This window comes from Nycticebus coucang, chromosome 2 (genome assembly GCF_027406575.1).
Source record: "Nycticebus coucang isolate mNycCou1 chromosome 2, mNycCou1.pri, whole genome shotgun sequence".
Lineage (NCBI taxonomy): Eukaryota > Metazoa > Chordata > Mammalia > Primates > Lorisidae > Nycticebus > Nycticebus coucang.
The window spans coordinates 72,981,643-73,008,807 of record NC_069781.1 but is presented as its reverse complement, the minus strand read 5'-3'; the positions used below and the strand labels follow the sequence as shown (position 1 = coordinate 73,008,807).

The 27,165-nt window shown below is 36.4% G+C and overlaps 2 protein-coding genes across 9 annotated transcripts in view; one reads left to right on the top strand and one right to left on the bottom strand.

Annotated features, from left to right (window-relative positions):
* The window catches only part of RIC1 (RIC1 homolog, RAB6A GEF complex partner 1), a 170,922-nt gene that overhangs the window by 138,747 nt on the left and 5,010 nt on the right, over positions 1-27,165 (top strand). For all 7 annotated transcript variants that reach the window (XM_053573314.1, XM_053573312.1, XM_053573335.1 and 4 more), the window contains 11 exons: positions 10,085-10,123; positions 10,451-10,561; positions 11,742-11,831; positions 13,420-13,580; positions 14,708-14,846; positions 19,900-20,016; positions 20,725-21,453; positions 22,961-23,119; positions 23,206-23,342; positions 24,471-24,757; positions 25,615-25,806. In XM_053573314.1, coding sequence (XP_053429289.1) covers positions 10,085-10,123; positions 10,451-10,561; positions 11,742-11,831; positions 13,420-13,580; positions 14,708-14,846; positions 19,900-20,016; positions 20,725-21,453; positions 22,961-23,119; positions 23,206-23,342; positions 24,471-24,757; positions 25,615-25,806 — 2,161 coding nt within the window. The remainder of the gene's footprint in view (positions 1-10,084; positions 10,124-10,450; positions 10,562-11,741; positions 11,832-13,419; positions 13,581-14,707; positions 14,847-19,899; positions 20,017-20,724; positions 21,454-22,960; positions 23,120-23,205; positions 23,343-24,470; positions 24,758-25,614; positions 25,807-27,165) is intronic.
* The window catches only part of ERMP1 (endoplasmic reticulum metallopeptidase 1), a 69,720-nt gene continuing 65,752 nt past the window's right edge, over positions 23,198-27,165 (bottom strand). The window contains exons 16-17 of one of the 2 annotated variants that reach the window (XM_053573350.1): positions 25,110-25,174; positions 23,198-23,332 (exon numbers count right to left, since the gene is read on the bottom strand). In XM_053573350.1, the coding sequence (XP_053429325.1) occupies positions 25,133-25,174 (42 nt within the window). In that variant the 3' untranslated portion in view covers positions 23,198-23,332; positions 25,110-25,132. Of the gene's footprint in view, positions 23,333-25,109; positions 25,175-27,165 lie in introns of those variants that run through there. The other variant, XR_008376354.1, reaches the window with a different exon arrangement.

Here is a 27,165-nt window from a genome sequence, read left to right as displayed (position 1 = left end):
TTCATGGAAAGTGGCAATATCAATCAGTACCCTCCCTGTATAGCTGACATTCTAGTCCTAATGGGACCACATTGAGGTTAATCACCTGACTTTGGACCCAAATTGCAGACTTGTGATTAATGGAGAACTTTATTAATAATTTTATTTAAGTCAAGTTATTCATTCGGATACCACTTTTACATTAGCAGTTTCTTTTGTTAATTTTGATAAATTAGCATTTAATATGGAGATTAATTATGACTATACCAATTAAAAATAATATGGGCAAGTCAATAAATTGAAATTTGAAGTAAACTTGCACATATAATTTCAAAGTTTTGGATGTTTTCTTGCCTCATTTTCTTGATACCACAATGTTTAGAGACTACTCTGGGTTAGTTTCTTTTAGTCTGTTTCTGTTTTCAGATTTCTTTGCCTTCTGTCTAAACTTCTTTTTTTTTTTTTTTTTTGAGACAGAGTCTCAAGCTGTTGCCCCGGGTAGCGTGCTGTGGCTACACAGCTCACAGCAACCTCAAACTCTTGGGCTTAAGTGATTCTCTTTCCTCAGCCTCCCAAGTAGCTGGGACTACAGGCTCCTGCCACAATGCCCAGCTATTTTTTTTGTTGCAGTTGTCGTTGTTTTAGCTGGCCCCGACCAGGTTCAAACCCGCCAGCCTTGGTGTATGTGGCTGGCACCTTGCCCACTGAGCTACGGGCGCCGCCCCACTTCTCTATATACTTTTACTTTACTAGCTTACTTCAGCTCCCATGTTATTTTCAGTTTGAGTGGAGATAATAAGATGTAGAAAAATGTTCATGTGAAAGGCTGAAGGAGAAATATCTCCTACATTGACAAGTAGTATACACCAAAAGGAAACGTATTTATCTTACATTAATAAATTCATGAATCAAACAATGTACATACCATTTTATAAATAGTAACAATTTTTAAATAAAACTGCGTCAGCTACTTCCTTGACTAAAATTTTCCACTGCTCCCTTCTCTCCTATAGCCATTTCTCTGCTATTTTCATTTCCCCATACTTTGAACTATTCATTCAACACTGACCTAGCGTCATTGCCAGTTCTGCCTAGCCAGGTCTGTGTTACCAGAGAGCCAAGTAGAGCAGAGGATCAAAGAAGGTAGGTCTGGAAAACAAAAATCCATCAGGCAATAACAAAAACTGAATTTCCTTCCAGCTCAGAAATTTAGTGATTCTGTGATTTTTAGCCATCTATGAAGTATCCTATATAAGAAGCATAAACACTGGTTTTAGGACTTTAGGTGCTAGTAAGTTTCCTGGTGTTTTTTGTTTGTTTGTTTGTTTTTAGATAGCTAAAGATATTTTAAAAGATGACCTTTTAAAATTTGAGTTAGTACCTAAGTTTTCTGTTTCCTTAAAAATGATACCACAGAACCAGGTGTGGTTGGTCACACCTGTAATCTTACTACTTTGGGAGGCCCAACACTGGGGGATTGCTTGAGGCCAGGAGTTTGAGACTAGCCTGGATAACATAGTGAGACCTTGTCTTTACAATATAAAAAAAAATTAGCTAGGCATGGTGATGTGCACATGTAGTCCCTGCTACTCAGGAGACTGAGGCAGATCACTTGAGGCCAGGAATTTGAGGTTGTGTGAACTATGATGATGTCACTGCCCTCCAACCTGAGTAACCCTGTCTCAAAAAAAAAAAAAAGAGTATATGAATTCAGTGTTCTGAGAATGCTAGTTTGATAGTTAACCTGGCTATTTTTCTAATCCTACAATGTATATCCAATATACCAGATATGTTTGGCACAGATCAAATCTGCTAGGAGAATCTCTCTCACAGTCTTGTTAGTTACAGATAAAACTATTCTAGGCAGAAGACAGGATTTTAGCAGAATGGCTTTTTAAAAAAGAGAAAGTTTTCCGTTTCTCTCAAAGAGAAACTAAGAAATCCTGAAATAAGGATAGAGATTCTATATCCTAGCATTCAGTTTTCCAGTGATGTGACATAACTTTTGTGCCCTGAGTATGCATATATTCATGGCCAAAGTTTCTTCATTTATATATTACCTTCTCTTTCCTTGCATCTGCCATTTGCTGTTCTCAGTAGCTCAGAGTTCAGCTGACACATAGAGCAATAAAAGTAATGTACTACTAAGGAAAAGAGAAGTTTTTGTTCTAGTCTATATTTCATAAGATCTTTAGACAAAAAAACTGCATGAAAAATAAAGCTTCATTTTAAAATTAAACCTTGCCTTTTAAAAATAAACCATTTGGAGTATTTGGCACTTCTTAGACTTCTACTGTTAAAAGAATAAATTGTTTTCTCCTGTAGATATTCATCACAGTGTGATTATTTGATAAAATTTAACTTTGGTTCGCGGGATTAGAAACTCTTGCTATTGGAATCTGGGTTTGCAGTGACATCTCAGCTCCCACATTACCCACTCACATTTCATAAATACTAATGAAACATCAAGGTTTGGAGGAGGTGACATTTACTCTTAGTGTCATAGGTGACTGGTGCAATTATACTCGGTACATCCACCTTTAAGTGATCATTTTGGGGTTTTTTTGTCTCATATAAAAATTGGAGTACATGTGCAATTTTGTTACATGTGTAGATTGTGTAGAGTCAAGGCTTTTAGAGTATCTGTCACCCAAATAACATAGATTGTACCCATTAGCCAATTTCTTATCATGCTCCCACCTTCTCACCCTTCCATGTCTCCATTACCTGTCATTCCACCCTCTACAGCCCTCTTTATAGCTAAATAGAATTCCATTGGGCATATATACTATGTTTTCTTAGATGAAGACTTAGGTTAATTCCTTATCTTTGCTAGTGTGAATAGTGCTACAAAAACATACACATGGAGACATCTCTTTGATAGAATGATTTCTTTTCCTTTGGGTAGATACTCAATAGTGGGATTGCTGAAGTTTTTTGAGAAATCCTCATACTGTTTTTTATAAAAACTATACTAATTTTACTTTTTCACCAACAGTTTATAAGAGTTGCCTTTCCTTCACATCTGTTATTTTTTTGTTTTTTTAATAATTGCCATTCTGACTGGGATAAGTCGATCTCATTTTGGTATGGATTTGCATTTCTCTGATGATTAGTGATGTTGAACCTTTTTTCAAACACCTGTTGGCCATTAATATGTCATCTTTTGAACAACAGCTATTCATGTTCTTTCCTCACTTTTTAGTGAGATTGTTTTTTGTTGTTATTGTTGAGCTGTTTGATTTTCTTTTATATTCTGAATAGTAGTCCTCTCTCAGTTCCTTCTGTGCCTAGTTTGCAGAGAGTTTTTGTCATGCTGGATATTATCAAATGCTTTTTCTGCACCTGTTCAGATAATATTTCAACATGATCTGGATATTGATTATGGATGCTGGATATTATCCAGTGCCTTTTCTGCATCTGTTGAGATCATATTTTTTTGTCCTTGATTTTGATGTGATGTTGCCTTTTTTATTGATTTGCATATGCTGAATTATTCTTGTATCCCTGGGATAAATCCCATTGATCATGAAGTATTATCTTTTTGATGTGGATTCCATTAGACAGTAATAATACCAATTCCCTTCAAACTATTCCAAAAAAATGAAGAGGGAGAAATTCTTCCTAACTCATCTAAGGCTAGCAACATCCTTATATCAAAAGCTATAGGATGCAACAAAAACAGAAAATTATAGGTAAATATCCCTGATGAACATAGATGAAAGACTCCTCAACAAAATACTACTTATAATAAATACAGAAAACCACCCATGGGACTGTAACAAACTGGTCCACATATGGAGCTGATCAGCATAAGGAACTAGGCCTACTGTCCTGATATGTATATGTAGTCAGTTTAATGATGTGGTCAGTGTTGGAAGATGGTTAACTGTGAAGGTTCTTTCTACTAGTTCTTGTAAATTTAGTAGAATTCAGGAGGGAAGCCATCTGGTACTGGGTTTTTTCTTTGTTGGGAGAATTTATTACTAATTCAGTCTTGATAGTCATTATTGGTCTATTCAATCTTGGCAGGTTGTATGTTTCCAGGAATTTATCCATTTCCTCTAGATTTCCTACTTTGTGAGCATATAGTTGTTTTTAATAATTCCCTGATGATCTTTTGGGGTTTGTTTGTTTTTTCCACTAATAATCTTTTGTTTCATTTCTGTGGTAGTATTGTAATGCCTCCTTTTTCATTTCTGAATTTATTTATTTGAGTCTTCTCTCGGTTAGTCTCGCAGGTTATTAATTTTGTTTATCTTTTCAAAGAACAAACTTTGTTTTGATCTTTTTTTAAGTCTTCATTTCATTTAGTTCTGCTCTGATCTTTGTAATTTTTTCTTCTGCTAATTTGTGGTTTGGTTTATTCCTTTCTAGTTCTTAAAATACATTATTAGGTTGTTTATTTGTAGTCTTCATACTTTTTTGATCTAAGTATTTAATACTATAAACTTCCCTATTAGCACAACTTTTGTTGTATCTGACATGTTTTGATATATTGTGTTTTCATTTTCATTTATTTTAGAAATTATTTTTATTTTTGTCTTAATTTTTTTTGTTGACCCAGTGGTCATTCAGGAACATGTAGTTTAATTTCTGTGTATTTGTATATTTTCCAAAGTTCATTTGGTTTTATTCCACTGTTATCTGAAAAGATATTTGATATGATTTCAATGTTTTAAAAATTTGTTGAGACTTGTTTTGTGGACTAACATGGTCTGTCATGGAGAATGTTCTATATGCTGATGAAAAGAATGTGTATTCTACAGTTGTTGGGTAGAATGTTCTGTAAGTGTCTGGTTCGGTTGGTCTGAAGTTCATTTTCAAAATAATGTTTTCTTGGGATTTTCTGTATAGATGATCTGTCTAATGTTATGAGTGGAATATTGAAGTCCCCCACTATAGTCCCCCCTACTATATTGTGTTGCTCTCTTTCTCTCTTCCCTTCCAGCTTAGGTCTATTAACATTTGTTTAATGGATCTGGGTATTGCAGTGTTTGGTGCATACCAAGGTCTATCTGACAATTACATTCACAAACTTATTCTAGAAAAAGTGCTATGTTCCTCATTGCTGAACATCATTATGGTCAACTTCAAGGTACTCCTCTTTGGAAGCTATGTACCAACAGCAGTGCCTATTCACTCATTCAAAGCAATTTTGGAACTCTTTTTCTGGAATGGCCATTGGAGCTGTCATCATACAAGGCTTGACAATTAAGTTTGTGAACTTGCTACTATATGCTCACATTGGCAGCACTGTACAAACAATGTGGTAAGATTACATAACCTTAAGATATTAGTGTCTCACAGCTTTGTTTGTGTCAGTGTGTGGTGGTGTCTTGCTGAGTGGCATTCATTATTGTCCTGTGTTTTGTGTGTCATACAATGACAGCTCTGATGGCCATTCCAGAAGAAGAGTTCCAAAATTGCTTTGAAGGGTGGACTAGGCTCTGTTGTTGGTGCATAGCTATCCCAAGGGGAGCACTTCAAAGCTGACCATAGTAATTTTCAGCAATGCGGTATGTAGCACTTCTAGGTTGAGTTTGGGAACTTCATTGTCAGACCTTTTATTGATTTATATATATACACACACACATACGTATATATGTATGTGTACACGTATATGTATGTATGTATAAAATTGTTATATTGCCCTGATGAATTGATATCTTTATTATATAAGGGCCTTTGCCTGTTTTTACCTTTTTTGCATTTTTTAATTAGTCTTTTGTCTGTTATAAATATAGCAACTTTTGCTCACTTTTGGTTTCTATTTCTATGGAATATCTTTCCACATCCCTTTTAGTCTATATGTATCTTTACAGTTAAGATGAGTTTCTTATAGGCAGTGTATAGTTGGATAATGTTTTTAAAATCCATGCAGCCAATCTGTATTTTTTGAATGGAGCATTTAATCTGTTTATATTCAAGGTTAATATTGTCTGAGGTTCTATTCCTACCATATTGTTAATTGTTTTCTAGTTATTTTAGAAATTATTTCTTTTTCTCTTACTATTTGTCCATGTGGTTTGGGGGAATTCTATAGTGGTACCATTGGATTCCTTTCTCTTCCTCCTTAATGTGATTGCTTTACCAGGGAGTTTTATACTTTAGTGTGTTTTGATGGTGAGAAGTGTCATCTTTTTTGCTGGTAACTTTAGGACTTCCTAGAGCATTTCTTGTAGGGCCAGTCTAATGATGACAAATTCCCTCAGGATTTGCTTGATTAGGTAAGACCAGATTCATCCTTCATTTATGAAGGTAAATCTTACTGAATATAGAATTCTTAGTTGTCAGAGGGTTTTTTCCCCCCCCCCCCTTAACATTTTTGATATGGCATCCCATTTTCTTCTAGTCTGTAAGGTTTCTACCTAGAAGTTCACTGTTAGTCTTCTGGGGTTTCCTTTACACATGACTAGACACTTGGTGTTTTTACAGTTCACTCTTTCACTTTGACTTTAGACAGTCTGATTATAATGGGCCATGGCAAATTCCTTTTTGCATTATGTCTGCCTGAGGATTGCTGAGCCTCCTGTATCTGGATGTTTGGTTCTCTCAACAAACTTAGAAAGTTTTTGCCTATTATTTCATTAAATAATAAAGTTTTCCTAAATCTTTTTTTCTCTTTTTGCCCTCAGCAACATTAATAATTCATTCATAAATTCAGTCATTTTATGTTGTTCTAAAAGTCTTAAAAGATTTGTCTTATTTATGTATTTTCATCTGACTGGATTATTGCAAAAGACCTGTCTTCTAGTTCTGAAATCTTTCTTCTGCTTTGTCTAGTGTATTGTTGGAGCTTTCAAAGTTATTTTGTCTATTGCCGGTGAAGTATTGTGTTCCTTTGAGGAGGGTGTCTTTTTTCTTTTTCATGTTTTCTGTGTCTCTATATTGGTAGCTGAGCATATTGTTTAACAGCCACTTTTTACATTTGCGTTTACTTTCTTTGAGGGTCTTAGGGGAACTTACTCTTGAATATTTTTATGTCACTGGTTAGGTAGGGCCCTTTGAATTTGCTTCTGGGTGTGTGTAGTAGCAAAGTCTCTATATGACTTCTTTAACTATGGATAGCATTAGTAATATCTGTGGTTTCCTCATTGTGCCAGGGTTTGGTTATTTGTGGAGGCTGTGGTGAAGTTGTACTGGTGCCATATGCACTAACTTTCAAGCTTCAGTGGTAGGGATGGTGGGCTATACATGTCTGTCCCTGTTCCTGGGGCAGCATATACTGGCATCTTTGTTGGTGATTAGAGGCTGGCAGCTTCTTAGGCCTGTAGGTGGCTTAGCCTAATGCTGGTTGTTGTACCAGTAGAATAGGCAGGTGAATTGGCTCTCAAGCCCCTAGAGTGACTGGAATGGCATGGGTGTTGGTGGTAGCAATGGTGTACTGCTCTTCTGGTCCTAGTTGCTATGTGCTTATGTTGGCAATAGTTGCGATGGGCTGTGTGTGCCAGCCTCCAGGCCAGCAGGCGGTGCTTACAGATAGGAGCCAGCTGAGATGATAGTGTTAGAATGTTTAGGCTCAACCTCAGTCCCCTCAGTGGAGTGTTCAGGTGCCTCTGGTACACTCTGTCATGTTTGTCTTGGGGAGTTCCCAAGTGGGGTGTTGGGGGTTGAAGTGAGTGGAGCCAGACCAGGCAGCCACTCAGATACCTCAGTGGCAAAGGTACGTACCAGCTGTGATGGGTGAGGCTGGAGCAGTTCTCAGACCCCTGGCAGAATACTCATAATGAGGGGCAGCAGCTACCATACCAAGGTCCTGCCAGCCACAGTCTTGGTGGGCAGGTGGGGGACATATGTCCTTCTCATGCCCCACTGAGCAAGGGTCACTCCGAGTCCCGGCTGCCATAGCCAACCCAGGTGACTGGTAAAACTCAGCAGTTTGCACTTAACCTGTAATTCAGCCCTGAGCCATAGGAGCCTCCATGCAGATCAAGACCAAGTTTCTGCAGCAACTCACATCCTACTCAAGTCCTGAGGGCAATACCCACTTCTAGAGTACCTGGGGCCACAGCCTATGACCACTCTCACATCTCAATCTTGGCTATGAGCGCTTCCTTCCTGCCCCCCCACTCCTCCAAATCCCAGTTCTACAGTCAACAGCTCATGTTTTCCTAATACCTAGGACTGGCACATCTGGTCCCAATCTATAGCACATAGATCTTGTGTGTCTGTCTATCGCACATAGATCCTGTTAGAAGCTAGGATCAAAAGTAGTGTCTTGTTGTAATGTTTAGGTTTCAGTAAGGGCATGGAACCCACAGCCAGTTTTTTCCCTGGAGCACGTACTTCTTAGAATTTCCCAGCCACTCCCTAAGTTAGATTCAGCAGTGAGGAAGATCAAAGTTCTCTCCATAGGGTAAGTGGACTGAAGGAAAACGCTAACTCACCCTCTCCCAATACTGAGAAATCTTCCCAGTTCCAGCAGGTTCTGGCCAAGCAGGCTGCTTGTCATCCTTCTCTATCCTAGTTTTTGGTGTTTCCCCTTTCTTTTCTGTTGAACTCTCATGTTCTCTCTTGGACAGTGTCTTCCAAGTGTGATTGTCAGCACACTATTTTTGTTCTTCTAAGTGAATTAGATGTGCATGATATACTTCTATTCAGCTATATAAGGCTTATTCGTAAAAAAAAAAAATCTTCAGTTTTCTTCACATAACTGGAGAGGCAAAAAATGAGGTTCAAACTAGGTCCTTCCAGCCTCACACCAAGGTCAGATCTTCCTCGTGCAGCAAAATCTATTTTTCTTAATCCAACAAAAAGAATTTCTTTTCTAGGCTCCTAGAAAATTGCTTTCAACTTTATTTCACCATCCAAGTTTACCATTATTCTGAACCAATTTTATCTGTCATGGCCCATTTAATTATTTGGTCTGAATAGTACAGTATATCTATTAGGATCTAAGCTAAACATTCTTCAAGCATATACCATGACATTGTTATCTTTAATTGTGTAAAGTTGTCTTTCACAAACCAGTATTAATTAAAAACTTTGATTTAGTTGGATTTTAAGTTGACTTTCTAGATAATAAGCTATAACAAATAGTTTTATGAATAAGTTTTATCAAGTTTCATCTGTTTAATACAGATGTTTTCAGCATATTGTTTTTACTTGATTTTTGTTTTCACATGACACAAACAATTTTATTGGATTTTACTGCTCTTTACTTGGCCTTTTAATTTACTTTCTTTTTGTAAATATGTGACAACTTTACTTAGAGTAAAATGAAATTAATAGCATTTTTTAATTTATTCAGTTTGAATAAATGGAAGCTTTTCTTATTCCAGGAACAGAAGACTCTTTGTTCAGTTTTATTAATTCTCACCCCACTCTCACCATGTGCTCATGAAAACTATTTAGTCAGTAAGCTAGAGCCATCAGTCTCAATAAAGCTAAACTTTGATCTACATTGATACCCCATAGAGGATACTTTAAGGTTAAAAGTTCTGTTAGGGTGATACAGCGATGTACAAAGATGTAAGACAGACTATATAGGAAAATATACCACTTATGTTGCAAATAAAGAATTAATATCTGTTGACATATTAAGACTTTTTGTAGATGAATTTGTTGAACACCCCACTAGAAAAATAGTAGTTTATATATTTATGTTTGCTTTAGAATAAACAATGTACTTTGTACATTTTTATATTATTTAATTTTATAAACATTGCTTTTTTAATCAGAAGATATAAAAGAAGTTAAAAAATTTTCATTAAAAAAATAAAACTTTTAATGAGCCAGTAATTTTATTAAGTAAGATTATTTCAGGATGGTTTACATCATCATACCCAAATTGTTCATCTGCATAATCCATATCTTCCCTCGTGGGTGCTTTTTTAAAAATCTCTTATAAGTCTGTGTTAGTTCAGTATTTAAAACAGACAAAAACATGAGAGGAAAGCCTGCTGTCTAGAAACTTGAAATGGTTAAGACATGAGATACAAAACATTGGCTCATGTATAAATAATAAAGTCTGAGTGTTCTGGTGTTAATACCCACTCTTTAAGGTTGCCTTAAACATTGTCTAGGCGGGTGATAAGTTAATGCTTTAAGTTTAAATTTATTTCTTAAGTCTTACTAAACTGATGTGTTATTTTCTACATAGATTTCCAGCACCTATCTAGAGAGCAATTGGCCTATACGGGTGAGTTGTTATTTTGTTGCTGTTGACTTTCATTGGATAGTGTTTATAGTAAGAGGCTTTTTGGGGAGAGCCCTTCAATGGTTACATTGATAAGAGTACAATTTTAGTACTCGATCCATTATACATTGCTATTACGTTAATATTTATAATTTTGTTAACTATACCTGTATAAATATTTGGATTATTAAATTTAGCATTTTATATTTAATTCACTTAGCAAACATTTATCAATTGTCTGTTTGCCTGACATAGTACCAAGCTCTTTATACCAAATAAAGTATATAGGTTTTCAAGGAAGAGTTCTTAATTTTGTTTTTCTTTTAACAGTTTTCAGCTATTGATAAGCTTGGACAAAATATTGCTGTGGTCGGCAAGTTTGGTTTTGCACATTATTCATTACTCACGAAAAAATGGAAACTTTTTGGAAACATCACCCAGGTTTGTCTTTTTGAAAGTAATAACTTATTTCTTAAAGTATAAGAGAACTACAATGTGAAATAACTATAAAGTCAACCATTGGTTACTTATAAAAAATAAAATTAAATATAAAAAGGTGACATTGGATAATGTCTCAAAGTCAATTCTGATAAAGTACTTGATGTTTGATAAAAGAATCTGTGTTGAAGAATTGATTTGTTTTTAATTCTTGGTAAGATCAGTACATATTATTTAGCTTAAGGATTTACTTCACATTCCTGATTAGTTTATCATATGTGATTGCAATAAATTTCCACAGAATATGGGATCACTCCCTGCTGTCTGTCTCCCTGTAATTGGGTAGTACATACATGTAGGTATGTGTGTATGCATGCATGCCTTTCATACTACCCTGTTTCCCCGAAAATAAGACATCCTCCGAAAATAAGACCTACTTACAGAAAAGAGAAGACGTCCCCTGAAAATAAGACCTAGCACATCTTTGGGAGCACACCTTAAAATAAGACCCTGTCTTATTTTCAGGGAAACAGGGTAGTTGGATTTTATAAGTATCGAATAGAAGGAAAAGGAAGAAATTATCACTTAATTGGTGCCTATTGTGTACTAGGTACTTTGAGATGTTTTCATGCGTATCATCTCATTCATCTTCGTAACAGCCCAATGAGGGCACTATTGTCACTATTTGATCAAAGAAAAACTTGGATTCAAAGTCACTGATCTGATAAATGATAAAACCCAGAATTTAAACCAAGGTCTGTTGGAGGTGGGAGTAATGATGCTATATGATACCCAATTATTTTGAATGATGTATTTGCCTCCTTACAGAAATATTTACTTTTAAAAATAGGATATGAATTATTAATAGAGGGATACAGGTTTTTTTTGTTTCGAAAAATTGTTGACCTCATTATATCAGTTCTAAACACATAGGTCTAAAAGGAGTATCTCATAGTATTGCACTCACAGTTTTGATCACTTTATTTCTTGGTTATTTGTAGAATGAGCCTCATTCACCAAAATAAAAACATAATCCATTTATTGTGAAATGTAGATTAATAATTGGGAGAGAAAGCAGAAATAATGAGGTCTCATGGTCTGCCTAAGAATTATTTCATAAGCGTATTGCTTTCTTATAATTTCTGTATAAGTAGAATTAAAGTATTTTTATTTTTTTATTAAGGAGCAAAATATGATTGTGACAGGTGGCATAGCCTGGTGGAATGATTTTATGGTTCTTGCATGTTATAATGTAAATGATCGTCAAGAAGAGGTAAGTCTTCTCTCTCAGAAATAATAGATTTTTACATTTTAAAGCTGTTTAGAACAATTTATAATTTAGTTTTATATAGAAAATAGTCTATTGGAAACTGAACAAAACATTTTATTTTTTAACTACCAGGCAAGCTTTAAGTTACAAACAACTCTCACTTAAGAACAGAGGCTATTATAGCAAGTCTCCAAGTTACACACATCTGACTGACATATAACTCACACTTACAAACAGAGGCTATTACAGGGACTAGGTAAATGTACCTATTCCAACTTACATATAAATTCAATGTAAGACCAAACACATAGAATCTGTCTTGTTTGTAATCTGTGGACTGCCTATAATAGAATTTTCTTTTCGGGTTATTACTGTTTCTTTTAATTTTTGGAGTGACAATTGGGACTTCTAAGATTACCTTTTCTAAGGGTTTTAGCTGTTAAGAGATTCTCTATGAAGTTTGAAAATAAAGATAGTTAAAAGCAAAAGAGTTTGTAAGACTAGTTATCCTTAAAGATAGATTTATTATTTATTGATTTAGAGTAGTCCCCCCTTATCCATGGGGAATACATTCCAAGACCTTCAGTGGATGTCGGATACTGAGGATAGCACCAAACTATTTTTTCTATATATAAATATGGTAAAGTTTAATTTGTAAGTTAGGCACAGTAAGAGATTAACAATAACTAATAAAATAGAACAGTTCTTTTTTTTTTTTTTTTTTTTCATTGTTGGGGATTCATTGAGGGTACAATAAGCCAGGTCACACTGATTGCAATTGTTAGGTAAAGTCCCTGAAAAAAGAACAGTTCTAACAGTATACTGTATTAAGTGTTTTATGAATGTGGTCTCTCTCGCTCTCAAAATATCTTATTATCTTCATCTATTTTCAAACTGTGGTAGACAAAAGGTAACTGAAACCTCGGAAAGCAAAACTTTCCGAGGGTAAGGGATATGGGTTTTTGTTTGTTTTGAAAAATTGTTGACCTCATTATATCAGTTCTAAACACATAGGTCTAAAAGGAGTATCTCATAGTATTGCACTCACAGTTTTGATCACTTCATTTCATGGTTATTTGTAGAATGAGCCTCATTCACCAAAATAAAAACATAATCCATTTATTGTTAAAGTTTAGATCATCTTTCAACTCTTGTAACTTGGGGGAGAAAACCAGTAGATAAAAAGCAGCATGTCGTTTGGTGTGGTGAATCATAATTATAATCCCAGAACTTTGAGAGACCGAGGCAGGAGGATTATACTTCAAGGTAGGAGTTCCAGGCCGGCCTAGGCAACATAGCAAGATCTTGTCTCTGCAAAAACTTTTTAAAATTAGCGGAGCATGGTGGTGCAGGCCTTAGTCCCAGCTACTTGGGACGCTAAAAGTGGGAGGATCACTTGAACTCAGGAGGTTGAGGTTACAGTGAACTACCATCATCCTAGTGTACTCTAGCTTGGGTAACAGAACAAGACACTGTCTCAAAAAAAAAAAAAAAAAAGGAAGGAAAGAAAGAAAAAAGTATGTTTAAAGTATTTAGTCATCACTGGTAGCCATCTCATTTTTATAATTTTCTTTATTTTTATTTTCTTCAGCTCAGAGTATACTTGCGAACATCAAATCTTGACAATGCTTTTGCTCACGTCACCAAAGCACAGGCAGAAACATTACTGCTTAGTGTCTTCCGGGACATGTTAATAGTATTTAGAGCAGATTGTTCAATATGCCTTTACAGTATTGAAAGAAAATCTGATGGGTAAGTAAAAGCATATGAGAAGTCACTTCTTGCTTGTGTTTACCATGTTTCTCCTCTATAGTTTGTTTTCTCAGAAGTTATTTTACCTTCATATTTACTTTCATTTTTTAAGTGAAAAAGGCAAAATATCAGATGATATTATCTTAGTAATATGTATATTAGTATACATATACTAATATATTATTAATATGTAATATTACTTAGTATATTACTAAGTTAATATTACTTAGTAATATTAGTATATTAGTATATTACTAATATACTTAGTATATTACTAAGTATATACTATTACTTAGTATATTAACTTAGTAATATTAGTAATATTACTTAGTAATATTCATATGATAGCTGTGAAAAAGAGAAATAGCCTAAACTATCACTGCTAATCTTCTTGGATTCATTTGAAAAAAATCTACTTTGGGATGAGAGAAAACTTAGATACTAAATTTTTTTTTACAACGTTGAAAATAAGTGACTATTGACTATCCTAGTGTTCTAGACACTTAGGGAAATTTGAAGAAGTATTTAGGAAGCATGTCCTTAGGAAGCCTGTCCTTTGCAGACTCACTTTTATTTCCACTGCGCTAGATGGCTATAGTCTGGGGCAGGAAATGCCAGCAGTCTTGTTGGGAATTGTTGCCTTATATTCTTGGCATCTGGTTAACCTGCAGCATTTAGAACATACTTCTTGAGTTTTAATTTGTTCTCAGAAGGCTTTTTGTTTAAATAGTCATGAAGTATTTGCTGAAATAGTACAGTGATTAGGGAATAATGCAAAAATAAAAATTAAGACATCTTACCAGACTCAGTGACTGAACCCTCTCTGGCTGAGGAAACCAACTAGTGTTTTCCCTTAAGTATCTCTAGTAATAGCTTCTTCCCTGTTTTTGTCTTTCCTTCCACACCTTACTCCCTTTCTTTCTTTCTCATGCCCATATGTGCTCTTTGAATTCCCTCAACCTTGCGAATCTCCGAAGGATATTTGGAGAGGAGAGAAAAATGGGTAGAAAACAGTTGGGTCGTCCATAAGCATGAAATCTAACACTTATTAATAGCAGGAAAAGAAAAAAAAAAAAAAGTCTTGCTAGCATTATTGTTGAAGTATGGGGTTTCTTTTGTTTTTACAGTCCAAACACTACTGCTGGTATTCAAGTTCTTCAGGAGGTCTCCATGTCACGCTACATTCCTCACCCTTTCCTGGTAGTATCTGTCACTCTGACATCAGTGAGCACAGAGAATGGAATTACCCTGAAAATGCCACAGCAGGTAACCCTGTTCCATTATTAGAGTTCTTTGGAGTTTACATCTCAGTTTTTAGTGTTTTAAGTTGATTTTAGGAACTGTTTATTCAGAAAATAAATACTAAGTGTCTAGGATGTACCTACTTTGAAGATGCTGGGTTGCAGCAGCAAACTAAACATGGTTTCTGCTCAAAAATTAAACAAATAGTTATGTATATAATTAATTGTTCTTGTGATGTGTATACCAAAAAGTAGTGTCACAGGTTCCTGTGAGAGCCTCTAACAAAAACCAGGTGTAGTCTGAACAATCAAGAGATTTCTGTACCAGTTAAATTGAAAACTGGAGCATGAGTAGATATGATCTAAGTTACTGGTGAATTTCAGGCAGAAGGAACAGTAATGCAAAAGCCCATATACAAGAGAGAACATGACAACACTCAGGGAACTGGAGGAGTTTTAGGGTGACTGGAACATGGAATGTGAGAAAGGATATGAGTTTTACAGATAATGTTGATAACTTTAGACTATAATTTCAAGTCAAAACATGTTTTAAGATAGGTATTATTAGATCTAAACTTTATTCTGTTTTCTCTAAGGACAGTGGGCTGGAGTACAGGAAAGCCTCATGTAGGGAGAGCAGCTGGGAGGTCACTGTAATGATCTGTGAAAGGAGTTAGTGGACTGAACTTGGGCAGTGAAAAAGGAGATGGAAAGAAGTAGAACAAATAAAATACAGAGGACTCCACCATTAGTTAATCATGAGGAAAGTATAGTTTTCCTATAGTTTTCTGGCTGAGTATATAGTCATGCCATAATGACTCAGGTTACAGAACTTCTATTTTAGGGTTCCTTCCATTATACCAGTGGCTTCTAAACTGTCAGCTGGGAACCCATTGTCAGAGGAAAATTCTATGCAGACTATTTGTCAATCCTCCTGTCTGTCCAGTCTCTTTTACTTCCTATTGAGGCACATCCATTAAACTTCAATACCCCATACAGTAGTTAGAAAATAATGTGCTAGACTGTCCAGTTTTCAAGAATTCAGCTAGAGTGAGCTGTTATCTAAAATCTGACTTGTAACAGTCTGTCCCAGTTTTCTAACTCTTTGGACTAAGAAATATTAAAAGTTGCTTCCTTTTCCACATGATAACCTAAATTATTTGTAGATAGTTATTCCTTGGCCTCCCCTTCTCTCCTCTCATCCTTCTCTGTGTCTTCTCACCTGCATGTTTCCCATATTTCCAACTGTTCCTGTGATGTTCTTTCTAGATCCTTAACCATCTTGGTCTCCCTTTTGTAGAAAAACTTGTAATTTGCTTTTTCCTTTAAAATATAGCTCCCATTTCCTCTGAAAATTAAATTTCATAGTAACCAGATCATCCTAGTTGATAAGGAAAAGTTCTGTTTTACAGAAGAATTGTAGCTAAAAGATGTGGAAAAAATGTGAGATTTAAAAAATCACCAATTCAAGGGCGGCGCCTGTGGCTCAGTGAGTAGGGTGCCGGCCCCATATGCCGAGGGTGGTGGGTTCAAACCCAGCGCTGGCCAAACTGCAACAAAAAATCACCAATTTATAGCCCTGAGGAAATAACTAATTTGGGCAGAAATCATTATTGAATGAAACTTTACAATGAAGGGGTCATGGTGGCTGTTAATCAATGTTACCATTACCGAAAGTGGGAAAACAAGATGTGATATTCTTCCTTGGGTGATACAAGATAAAGATCACATGAAGAATTATTGCCAAAAACATTGAACTGAATTGACTGAAGTGTCTAGAGTCATTTTCTATTAGAAGGAAATACAGTCTTATTTACACCATAGGGAAGCAGAATTCAGGATATTCTATAAGACAGCTGCAAGTAAATAAAGTAGGGGAGGAAAGAGATACTCTTCTAGATTATATAAGACTTTAGAGTCATAACAACCAAATGCAATAGACAGGTTCATTTGAGAGGCAAATGTGATAGTCACTGTGCTATAAAACCAAACCTAAGGCTGGGCCACAGTGGCTCACACCTATAATCCTAGCACTCTGGAAGGCGAGGGCAAGTGGATCACTTGAGCTCAGGAGTTCAAGACCATCCTGAGCAACAGTAAGACCCCTGTCTCTACTAAAAATAGAAAAACATGGCTGATTGTCATGGCTGGCACCTGTAGTCCCAGCTACTAGGGAGGCTGAGTCAAAGATGATTGAGTGAGCCCAGGAGTTTGAGGTTGCTGTGTGAGCTATGATGGTGCCATGGCACTCTACCCAGGATGACAGAGTAAGACGCAGTCTCAAAAAAAAAAACAAAAAACTCAAGCCTAAACTCATTCTTCCCATCTTTCAAACGAGGTGTTAAAAGATACTGTTGAAACAATTGGAGGTGTTTAAATATGAATTGAGATAACACCAAGGACACTGTAATTTTATTAGAGGTGATACTGGCATTGTGGTTATTTATACAAATGCCCATATATTTTAGGAATGCATGTTAAACATACAGAGGAAAAATGGCAGGATTGCTTGGTTTAAAATAATTCTGCAAGACCTTTCAAAGAAAACAAGGGATAGATGGAGCAAATATGGCAAAATCTTGATAATTGTGACCTAACATAATGTAAATATGAGAGTTCATTGTACTATTCATCATACTTAGATCACGTTAGAAGTTTTCGTATTAGGAAAAAGGGGGCTGTCTGTCCCAGATGTAGTTGTCAATCAGTGGCATCAGTAGTACTAGGTACACCATTTTGAGAGAGCCTTCACACAGAGGAGGTATTTAAATTAACTTGAAGAGAAGATTAAGAAGTAGATTGAATAAAATAGGAAATAGACTGATTGCATCTGCTATGGAAGGAAGACCAAGAATGTTATAGCAAAGCAAGCCTTCATTTAAAGATTTTTTGAAATAGTAGGATAGCCTCTCCTTGAGAGTGAGCTCCCTGTTCTACCATGGACAATTATCTAGGGCAAGAGGGAGTGCTTTGGGTTCCTTCAGATTTAGGATTTTGAGCATACAGATGGCCCTTGCTTTTCTTGAAAACTTGAAATTACCTGGTAGTGATACTGCAGTCACCTGTAATATCAGTAGAAAATGCTGAATGAGAGGTTAATATCCACTCAATGAAGAAAAGTGTTGTTTTTTTTTTTTTAAGTAGTATGAAATGAAGCTGAAATCTACAATCTTAAAACTTAAGGTGATCATTGTAAACATTAAACATTAGTCATACTGTGGTGAGTTGCAGTAAATAATCTTTTGAAGTATTTCAGGAGTCTGTCCCTGTGCCAGTCTCCAGATAGTCATATTGATTTGACGCATGTGTTTGTATACTTGTTTTTCTTTTTCTGCTGCCATCTAACTACATTTACTGTTATCTGTGTACCTGATTCTTACAGGTACCACATACCTTTTAAATTCCATTTTCCTCCTCATACCTCCAAGTTTTTTTTTTATGCCTCCAAGTTATTGGCTATTTTTCATGTGTTGTGGACAGATATCCAAATTTTTAGTTCTGCAGTTTCTTCATACACAATCCCTTCTAGAATACGAAGCCAGTAAAAACAAGAGCATTTTCTATCACTGAGTGTTTTGCAGCTAGAATACATAGGGTAGTTGCTGTTTTCGTAACTGAACCCTAAAAGATACTAACTAGCAGCTTAAATTCAGCCAGCAAGCATCAAAACCTGGGACATAATCCTATAACTTCTGAATAGTCATTCTTTCCTTCCTAAAATTCTTAACTTCTTAATTTATATGGCATTGTGCTTCCCCATTTCTCTTCCCTTCAAAAGCTCAAGTGTGGCCCTCTGTTCCTTGGCCACTGCCCACGCCCAATCTGTACTTCAGAAAACTTTTGCTGTTTCCTTCAGATTATAAACCTCACTTTTATGCTATGATGCTGGCATACTCATCTCTAGTTCATTTTTGCTAGAAATGCTTATTATTCTTTCAAATTAAATAGGGAGATAAAAAGGAAGTCTTGGATTTTTCCCTTCCCTAAGTCCTCTTATTAACTTCTGTCAGTGATAACCTCAACTTCTGTAGCACCTCACCTAAATTCAATACCTTACTCATCTTTGATTTAGCTCTTTTTCTACCTTTCATGTCTAGGATAGCAATAAATTCTATTTTTTTAAATCAAAATGATCTTCCTTTTTATAGGTGGAAATGACTCGGTATCTGAGATTCACTTTAATACAGGGCTTCTCAAGCTTTAATGTACACAATTTTTTATTCCAGGTAATAGGATTTAATAGGAAATCATTGTACAGGGCTCCCTACTCCGGCATTCGGTTGAAATTTCTTCATTCCTAAAGTTAATACCCATGAAGTTTTTCTTTTGCCAGTAATCCATTCTGATTAGTTCTGGCTTTTTAATAACTTTTTTATTCAAGAACCATAAATAGTGGCTTATTTCCTGCTGCTCTTTTCCCTGGCTTTCCAAGTCCTCTTTGAATGTCTGTCACCACTCTGCTTGTTCTTGTATTATCTGTGGTTGAGCACATTGTTCTCACTTTCCTAATAGAACTGTTCTGTCCTAGCTCCATGTCTTCATTTACATTACATGCTTTAACTAGAAAACCAACCCTTACTCTTCCACCCATGTATGTCTTCCTCATCTTTCAAATTCCACCTCATCTCTTTTTTTTTCTTTGCTATGCTTTCACACACACACACACCCACCTTTTTTAAAACTCCTAGACTTAAGCTATCCTTCTGCCTTAGCATCCCAAGTAGGTGGAACTACATATGTGAGCCACCATTCCCAGGCCCACTTACTTTAAACCTATTCAAGCTATGCCAGCAAGATCAATAACATGCTGTTTTATTTTTATGAACTTCTAAAGTTCTCTTAATTTTTCCAGGATAATTCAGCTCTGCCCTCAATTTTATGTCACTGGTATTGTTCATTAAGTATATCACAACCGGAGAGCTCCTTGTATTCCCACAGAGCTTAGCAGAATGGCTGTATATAGTACAACCCCAATAAATATTGTAGATTGTTCACCTGTAAACTTTATGGATTGGGGGAAAATGCTGAAAATATACATATCCATTACTATGAATCTAATTTCTTTTCTTAAATTTCAGGCTCGTGATGCAGAGAGCATTATGCTAAACCTTGCAGGACAGCTCATCATGATGCAGAGGGATAGATCGGGCCCTCAAATCAGGGAGAAGGATAGTAACCCTAACCAAAGGAAACTTGTGAGTAAAATGCAAGTCATTTTGAACATTAAGGAAGTTTGGGATTAGAGGCAAGCATGGTGCCTCACACCTGTAATCCTAGCACTTTAGGAGGCTGAGGTGGGTAGATCACTTGAGCTCAGGAGTTTAAGAACAGCCTGAACAAGAGCAAGACCCCATCTCTACTAAAAAATAGAAAAATTGGCTGAGCTTTGTGGCAGGCAGGCACCTATATAGTCCCAGCTGCTTGGGAGGCTGAGGCAAGAGGCTTGCTGGAGCCCAGGAATTTGAGGTTGCTGTGAGATAGGACATCGTATCACTCTAGCCTGGGCAATAGAGTGAGACTGTGTCTCAAAAAAAAAAAAAAAGAAAGTATGGAATTAGGATGAAGGAATAAAAGAATTGAAGAGGAAAGTATTGTCTTGTGATTTGGAAATGTTAGGAGTATAGATGTGAGCCACCACACCCAGCTAGTTGCAAATTCTAATAGAAAATATAGATTGGTGAAGTTCATGGGGTTTTTGTTTTCTTTTTAGATTTAAATGTGCATACTGTGAAAGTCAGGGTACTCTTATTAACTCTAATTCTAAATGTGTATGTAGATCTCCTTGCTTTTCAAAAAAAGGTGGTTATATCATTTTGAAAGACTTAGGAAACTAGTACCTAGGAACTTAAGAATCTACACATTTATTGGGAGAAAAAACCTGATTCTTGTCTCTCCTTCTCCAGCTGCCATTCTGTCCTCCTGTTGTACTAGCTCAGTCTGTTGAAAATGTCTGGACTACGTGTCGAGCAAGTAAACAAAAACGTCACCTTCTGGAGGCTCTCTGGCTGAGCTGTGGTGGTGCAGGGATGAAAGTTTGGCTCCCTCTCTTCCCTAGGGATCACCGCAAGCCCCATTCCTTCTTGTCCCAGCGGATCATGCTGCCTTTCCACATCAATATTTACCCTCTGGCTGTTCTATTTGAAGACGCATTAGTCCTTGGTGCTGTCAATGACACTTTACTCTATGATTCTTTGTATACTCGGAACAATGCTAGGGAACAGCTGGAGGTCCTCTTCCCTTTCTGTGTTGTGGAGAGAACTTCGCAGATATACCTGCACCATATTTTACGTCAGCTTCTAGTCAGAAACCTTGGGGAGCAAGCCTTGCTCTTGGCCCAGTCCTGCGCAGCGTTACCTTACTTCCCCCACGTGCTGGAGCTTATGCTCCATGAAGTCCTGGAAGAAGAAGCTACCTCACGGGATCCCATTCCCGACCCTCTCCTTCCCACTGTGGCAAAATTTATCACGGAGTTCCCCCTCTTCCTGCAGACAGTTGTCCATTGTGCCAGAAAAACTGAGTATGCCCTATGGAATTACCTTTTTGCAGCTGTTGGAAACCCCAAGGACTTGTTTGAGGAATGTTTGATGGCTCAGGATTTGGACACAGCTGCCTCTTACCTTATTATCTTACAGGTAACAGTTTTCTTCTTGTAAAGGGTCAGGTATTGATGAGGTTAAACTTAGAAAAAAAAAGTTCTGTTTATTTCGTGGTTGTGTTTAAGAAATTAATTTGTCTTTCACTTTGAAGAACTCAGACTTGTCAAATGACCACAGATTTCTTGGAATGTCAGTTTTAACCATAAATAGGCCTAAAACAGGTTAATAAGTTCAGAATATTATTTTGAGTAATACTGAAGAAATTTGTTACATATATTGAGATAATAATATAAACATAAGAAATATTACATAAGATTATTAAAATGTTACATAGAAAACATAGCAAAGAAAGTATTATTCTGGATATTAGTGGGTTTGTTCTGAGCTCCTCACAATAATATTATAGATTGTCTTCCTTACAGTGTGGAATTTCTGAGTGGACACTAATTAAAGCATAGGCTCCCCAAAGCAAGGTGACTCAGGTCTGCCACAGAAATGGCCTTCACAGTACTTGATTTTTCTCAAAATAATGGGTTCTTTGAGACTACTGAAATTTTTTTTCATTATATATTTGATAAAAGGGCTTGACAGTTGTTTACTCATGTACATCTAATATGGATTTGATAGGCCACACTTAAAGGTTCTTTCAAATTACTGCAAAGTTGTTTTCACTGATAGAGGAAGCTTACCATAAACCTGGTTTGAATCTCTGCCTAAAACACAGTTAGTGTCAATTTATTCGCTTCATGACAACTGACTAAAACCAGAGGAGATATTCAGAGCCTGGGTAGCTCTGGGATTCTGTGGTTCCATACCTAGCCCTAAAAAGGCAATAGAATTATAAAAACAGAATCAAAATAAATGCAGCTATTTGATGTTCTGGATCCCATCGTAGACCTTCAGTGATGTCCCTTGCAGTGGAATTTTTTCTCCAGCGTAATTCTTAAATTGCAATGGATTGGCAAATAATTACAGTTAAACTTGTCTGTTTGACACTGTCCCATGAAGACCAAGACCGGTAGTAAGGTTAAATTTGTGAAGGAAGTATTGAGGATTCTGAATGTATAGCAATTAACTACTTGCTATTGCCCAAGTCACAGCCTTAGAAAACTCTTTAATAGGAGGCAGAACTGGGCTTTTCTGGGGTCAGGCAAACCTAGATTTGTATTCTTGCTTTCTGCTGATCTTCAGCAGTTTACTTAAGTTTCTTTGTCTGCAAAACAGGAATGATCCATCTATGTGGCAAAGTCACTGGGAGAAATAAGTGAAATAGTGTATGTATTTGGCATATAATGAGAGTTCAGTAAATGTTAGTTCATACTACACCAGAAGAGTACTTGCTTCATTTTTCCTTGTATGTTACTTTTTAATGTTCATCTTACTATTTATTTACTTATTTATTTATTACTATTTATTTAATGTTCATCTATTAAACTAACCTCTACAGCGTTGAGACTACATTCCTTGGTTTAGATAACTGTGGCAATGAAGAATTGCTCATAGTGTAGTATAAAAGGAACACTGTCTTCTTTGGTTTTTGTAGAATATGGAAGTCCCAGCAGTAAGTAGGCAACATGCCACCCTTCTGTTCAACACAGCACTAGAACAAGGCAAATGGGACCTATGTCGACACATGATTCGATTTCTTAAAGCCATTGGCTCTGGAGAATCTGAGACACCTCCATCCACACCCACAGCTCAGGTTAGTTGCAATCATACAACCTCTGTAGGTCATACATGTACATGACGTCTTTCTCTAACTATACTACACATTATATGTAATCATAGGAACCCAGTTCAAGTGGTGGATTTGAGTTCTTCAGAAATCGAAGCATCAGTTTATCCCAGTCAGCTGAAAATGTTCCTTCTGGTAAATTCAGCTTACAGAAAACACTAAGTATGCCATCTGGTCCTTCTGGAAAAAGGTAAAAGAATGAAGAACTATTACTGTTTTTTTGGCATCTGTGACATCATGTATTTCAGAGCATTTATAAATTTGGGTCTTTTGGAAACAACCATTTAATCCAGTTGCAATTCCCTTTTCCATTCCCAAAAGGCTTGGAGACTGCACAGAAGGCAGCCCCCCTTTTTTCTTCCTCTTACATTTACTTTCATACTTTATATAGTTTCTGCCTTTTTTTCTAGAGTGGGTTTTAATGTACCTATTCTGAATGCAACTAACTTTAAATTACCTTTGATGATTGAGGACTAGCCTAAAACAGAAAATAGATTTATCTGGATAATCCAAAAGCCTTCTTAAAGTCAATAGTTTTGCCTTTCTTTCCAACTATACCTCTGACATACATTTAACTTTCCTGTGTGCTTTTAATTGTAGAAGTCATCAAACAGTGGGAGAACAACAGGAATTGTATTCTTAGACTGAAACCTCCATCTCACCCATAGATAGGTTATTATGTCCTGAGAGATAACTATGAACTCACACTAAATGTTATAAAAACATTACTATTTCCTCTGGTTTGTGAGGTCTGTGTATTCCTATGTTGTTACATATTCTTGTCTCTTTTTTTTTTTTCCTTATCTAATCCTTTCTTTTATATTGTTTGTATTCTTACTGCAATGCCTGGTACATATTGAAAATTTAGTGAATGTTTTGTATTATGATGTTTTACTACTTTCTGTAACCACTGGCCATTAACTCCTCTGCACAGTGTGCACACATACACGCTACTATGTGTTGTCCACAAGTAAAGCATAAACAACTGCCAGGCCAACAGTATCTTCTCAGCCATACCTTGAATTTAAAAATTGGCTTCAACCACTTACCACCCTCTTCCTGGTCTGGTTCTTTTGTTTTCTTTTTTTCTCCTATATATTCATCCTACAAAAACTTATTACAGGCCTACTTGTCCCAGGTGTTCAACAGGTTTTGAGATCACACAGAGGAGAAGCCCTGATGCTTTATAATCCTTTTCAGTCAGAAGTAGATGTTGGATCTCTTACCTCCTTGTCAGCTTTGTTAGTGTTACTACATAAAAAGTACTTGAAATCTTCCAGTAAATGGTATTCTGTAGCTTTCTTGTTTCCACTTATAGGTGGAGTAAAGACAGTGACTGTGCTGAGAACATGTACATTGACATGATGCTCTGGAGACATGCTCGGCGTCTCTTAGAAGATGTGCGCTTAAAAGACCTTGGCTGCTTTGCAGCCCAACTGGGCTTTGAGCTAATCACTTGGCTGTGCAAGGAACGTACCCGAGCTGCCCGGATAGACAACTTTGTAATAGCCTTGAAGAGACTCCACAAAGATTTCCTGTGGCCACTTCCTATCCTCCCAGCCTCTTCTATCAGTTCTCCTTTCAAAAATGGAAAATACCGAACAGGTGATGTAGATTTTGTGTCACTTGTACAAGGGGAATTGTCCACATATTTAGACATTTTGCTAATAGTTGATATTCAAGGAAGTCTTTTCATTCCAAACTCAGAAGTAGATAAAAGCCAAGTCTTTGTACATTAGTTGGAACATCTGCCATTGGATCAAGGATGTGAATAAAGTAGAAGAACCTAAGTCTTAAGAAATGAAGTCTAATTCATAAATCTATTCATTGTTATGTTAGATTTTAAACAAGTTGAGAACTGGCTGAATGTAAAAGCTACCCATGCTTATTTTATTGCAAGAAGGAGTTTTGGAACCAGTTAGACATAGACCTCAAAATAAGCTAAATTGTGACTTACCTGACAGGACTCATTCCAGGGAATTAGTAAAAATGCATCTTTGACATCTTGGACCAGCTTCTAAACTAGGAAAGGACAAAATAAAACCGTATTTTTTGGTAAAAGAAAAATTAAATGATGAAGTTTTTCAGAGATCTTTTTATGAAGACTATTCTAATTATTGTTTACAAAAATTTTAGACAAACTTTTTATTTAAGCATTTGGAAATATGTCATCTAGGAAACCAAGGCAAATTGCTTAGAAGATCAACAGAATAAAGTTGTGCCTAGTTCCAGTAAGATATAATGATAAGACTGTTAGATGGTATTATGTGGTCAGTCTGTTGTGCCATAGTCCCACATCTCTAGTTTTGGGGTAGATGATACAGTGTAGGACTGTTAGTTGGCTTTACGCTGTTAGTATTAGGTGGGCAGGTTGGGGAGGCTAACAAGAGCTGAATTGGAAGTAGCAACATGTGCATCTTAAATTTCTCTCCCCACTTTTTGGTTTTGGACTTACCCTGCAGTGGGAGAGCAGCTATTAAAGTCTCAGTCAGCTGACCCTTTTTTAAACCTTGAGATGGATCCTGGCATCTCTAATATCCAGCGAAGTCAAAGCTGGCTTAGCAACATTGGCCCCACCCATCATGAGATGGATACAGCCTCATCCCATGGAACACAAATGCAAGATGCCTTCCTGTCACCTTTATCTAATAAAGGTAAATGTCATTTTAACTCCTAGCTCTTCTTCAGTTCCTTTGAAGAAAGTTTATATATCACTTAAGAAACAGAACTTCACTCTTTTCTTTGAACATCCTGGAGGATTAGCCATTACTGTCCACTGGAGAGATGGATAGATACTAGAACAGGGCAAATTGGAGTTGACTGTACATACTTTGTTATATCTATTTTATATTGATGAAATAGGTAAAATCTCAGTAAAGATCAGCATGAATAAGTTAATCTTTGCACTCGATGTTGATGATAAGGAAACACAAACTTTGAGCCCCAAGAAGGAAAATGTTATTCGCATATAAAGAATTTCATTCTTACAATGTTGATACTTGGGTCATAAAAAATGGACTCTATTATCATTATTTTTTTATTTCATCAATAAAAAATTTGTGGAAATCTGCTTTTCCCCACATAATATCCTTCATCTTGCCTCTTGGCCTTCAAAGATGAAAATACTATTTGGCCCATTATAAAAACTGTACACCACCTCTGTTCTGTGAATCAATTATAAACTGAAGAGGGGTTGAAGCAATTTATGTTGGTATAGGCTTATAAAATTTTGGAGCTTAAATGGTAATTGGTCTGATTTTTTTTTTTTTTGCAGCTTGCTTAATGGCCAGGCATTCATCTAACCATTTATCAATCTGTCATCCAAGCTTCTATGTGGGGAGGCTCATAGCTGCCATCTGTTTTTCTTTTTCGTTATTCTTTTTTTTTTTTTCTTTTCTGGGCAGTAGAAAAATTACACACTGCGCCATCTTTTTTTAAATTATGGTAGAATACACATAAAATTTTCCATCTTAACCATTTTTAAGCTAATTAGTTCAGTAGTCTTAACCATTTTTAACCAAATAGATCAGTAGTTATACCACGTTGTTGTCCATTCAACCTCCAGAACATTTTTCATCTTGGAAAACTAAAACTCTGTATCTGTTAACTTAATAATAATAACTCCCCATTCTTCCTCCCCTTCCAGGCACTGGCAGCCACCATTCGTTTTCTGTCTCTATTAATTTAACATTCTAGGTTCTTAATACAAGGAAATAATACAGTATTTGTCTTTTTGTGACCAATTTTTTTTTTTTTTTTTTGTAGAGACAGAGTCTCACTGTACTGCCCTCGGGTAGAGTGCTGTGGCGTCACACGGTTCACAGCAACCTCGAACTCTTGGGCTTACGCGTTCTCTTGCCTCAGCCTCCTGAGCAGCTGGGACTACAGGCGCCTGCTACGATGCCCGGCTATTTTTTTGTTGCAGTTAGGCCGGGGCTAGGTTTGAACCCGCCACCCTCGGCATATGGGGCCGGCGCCCTACTCACTGAGCCACAGGCGCCACCCTTTGTGAC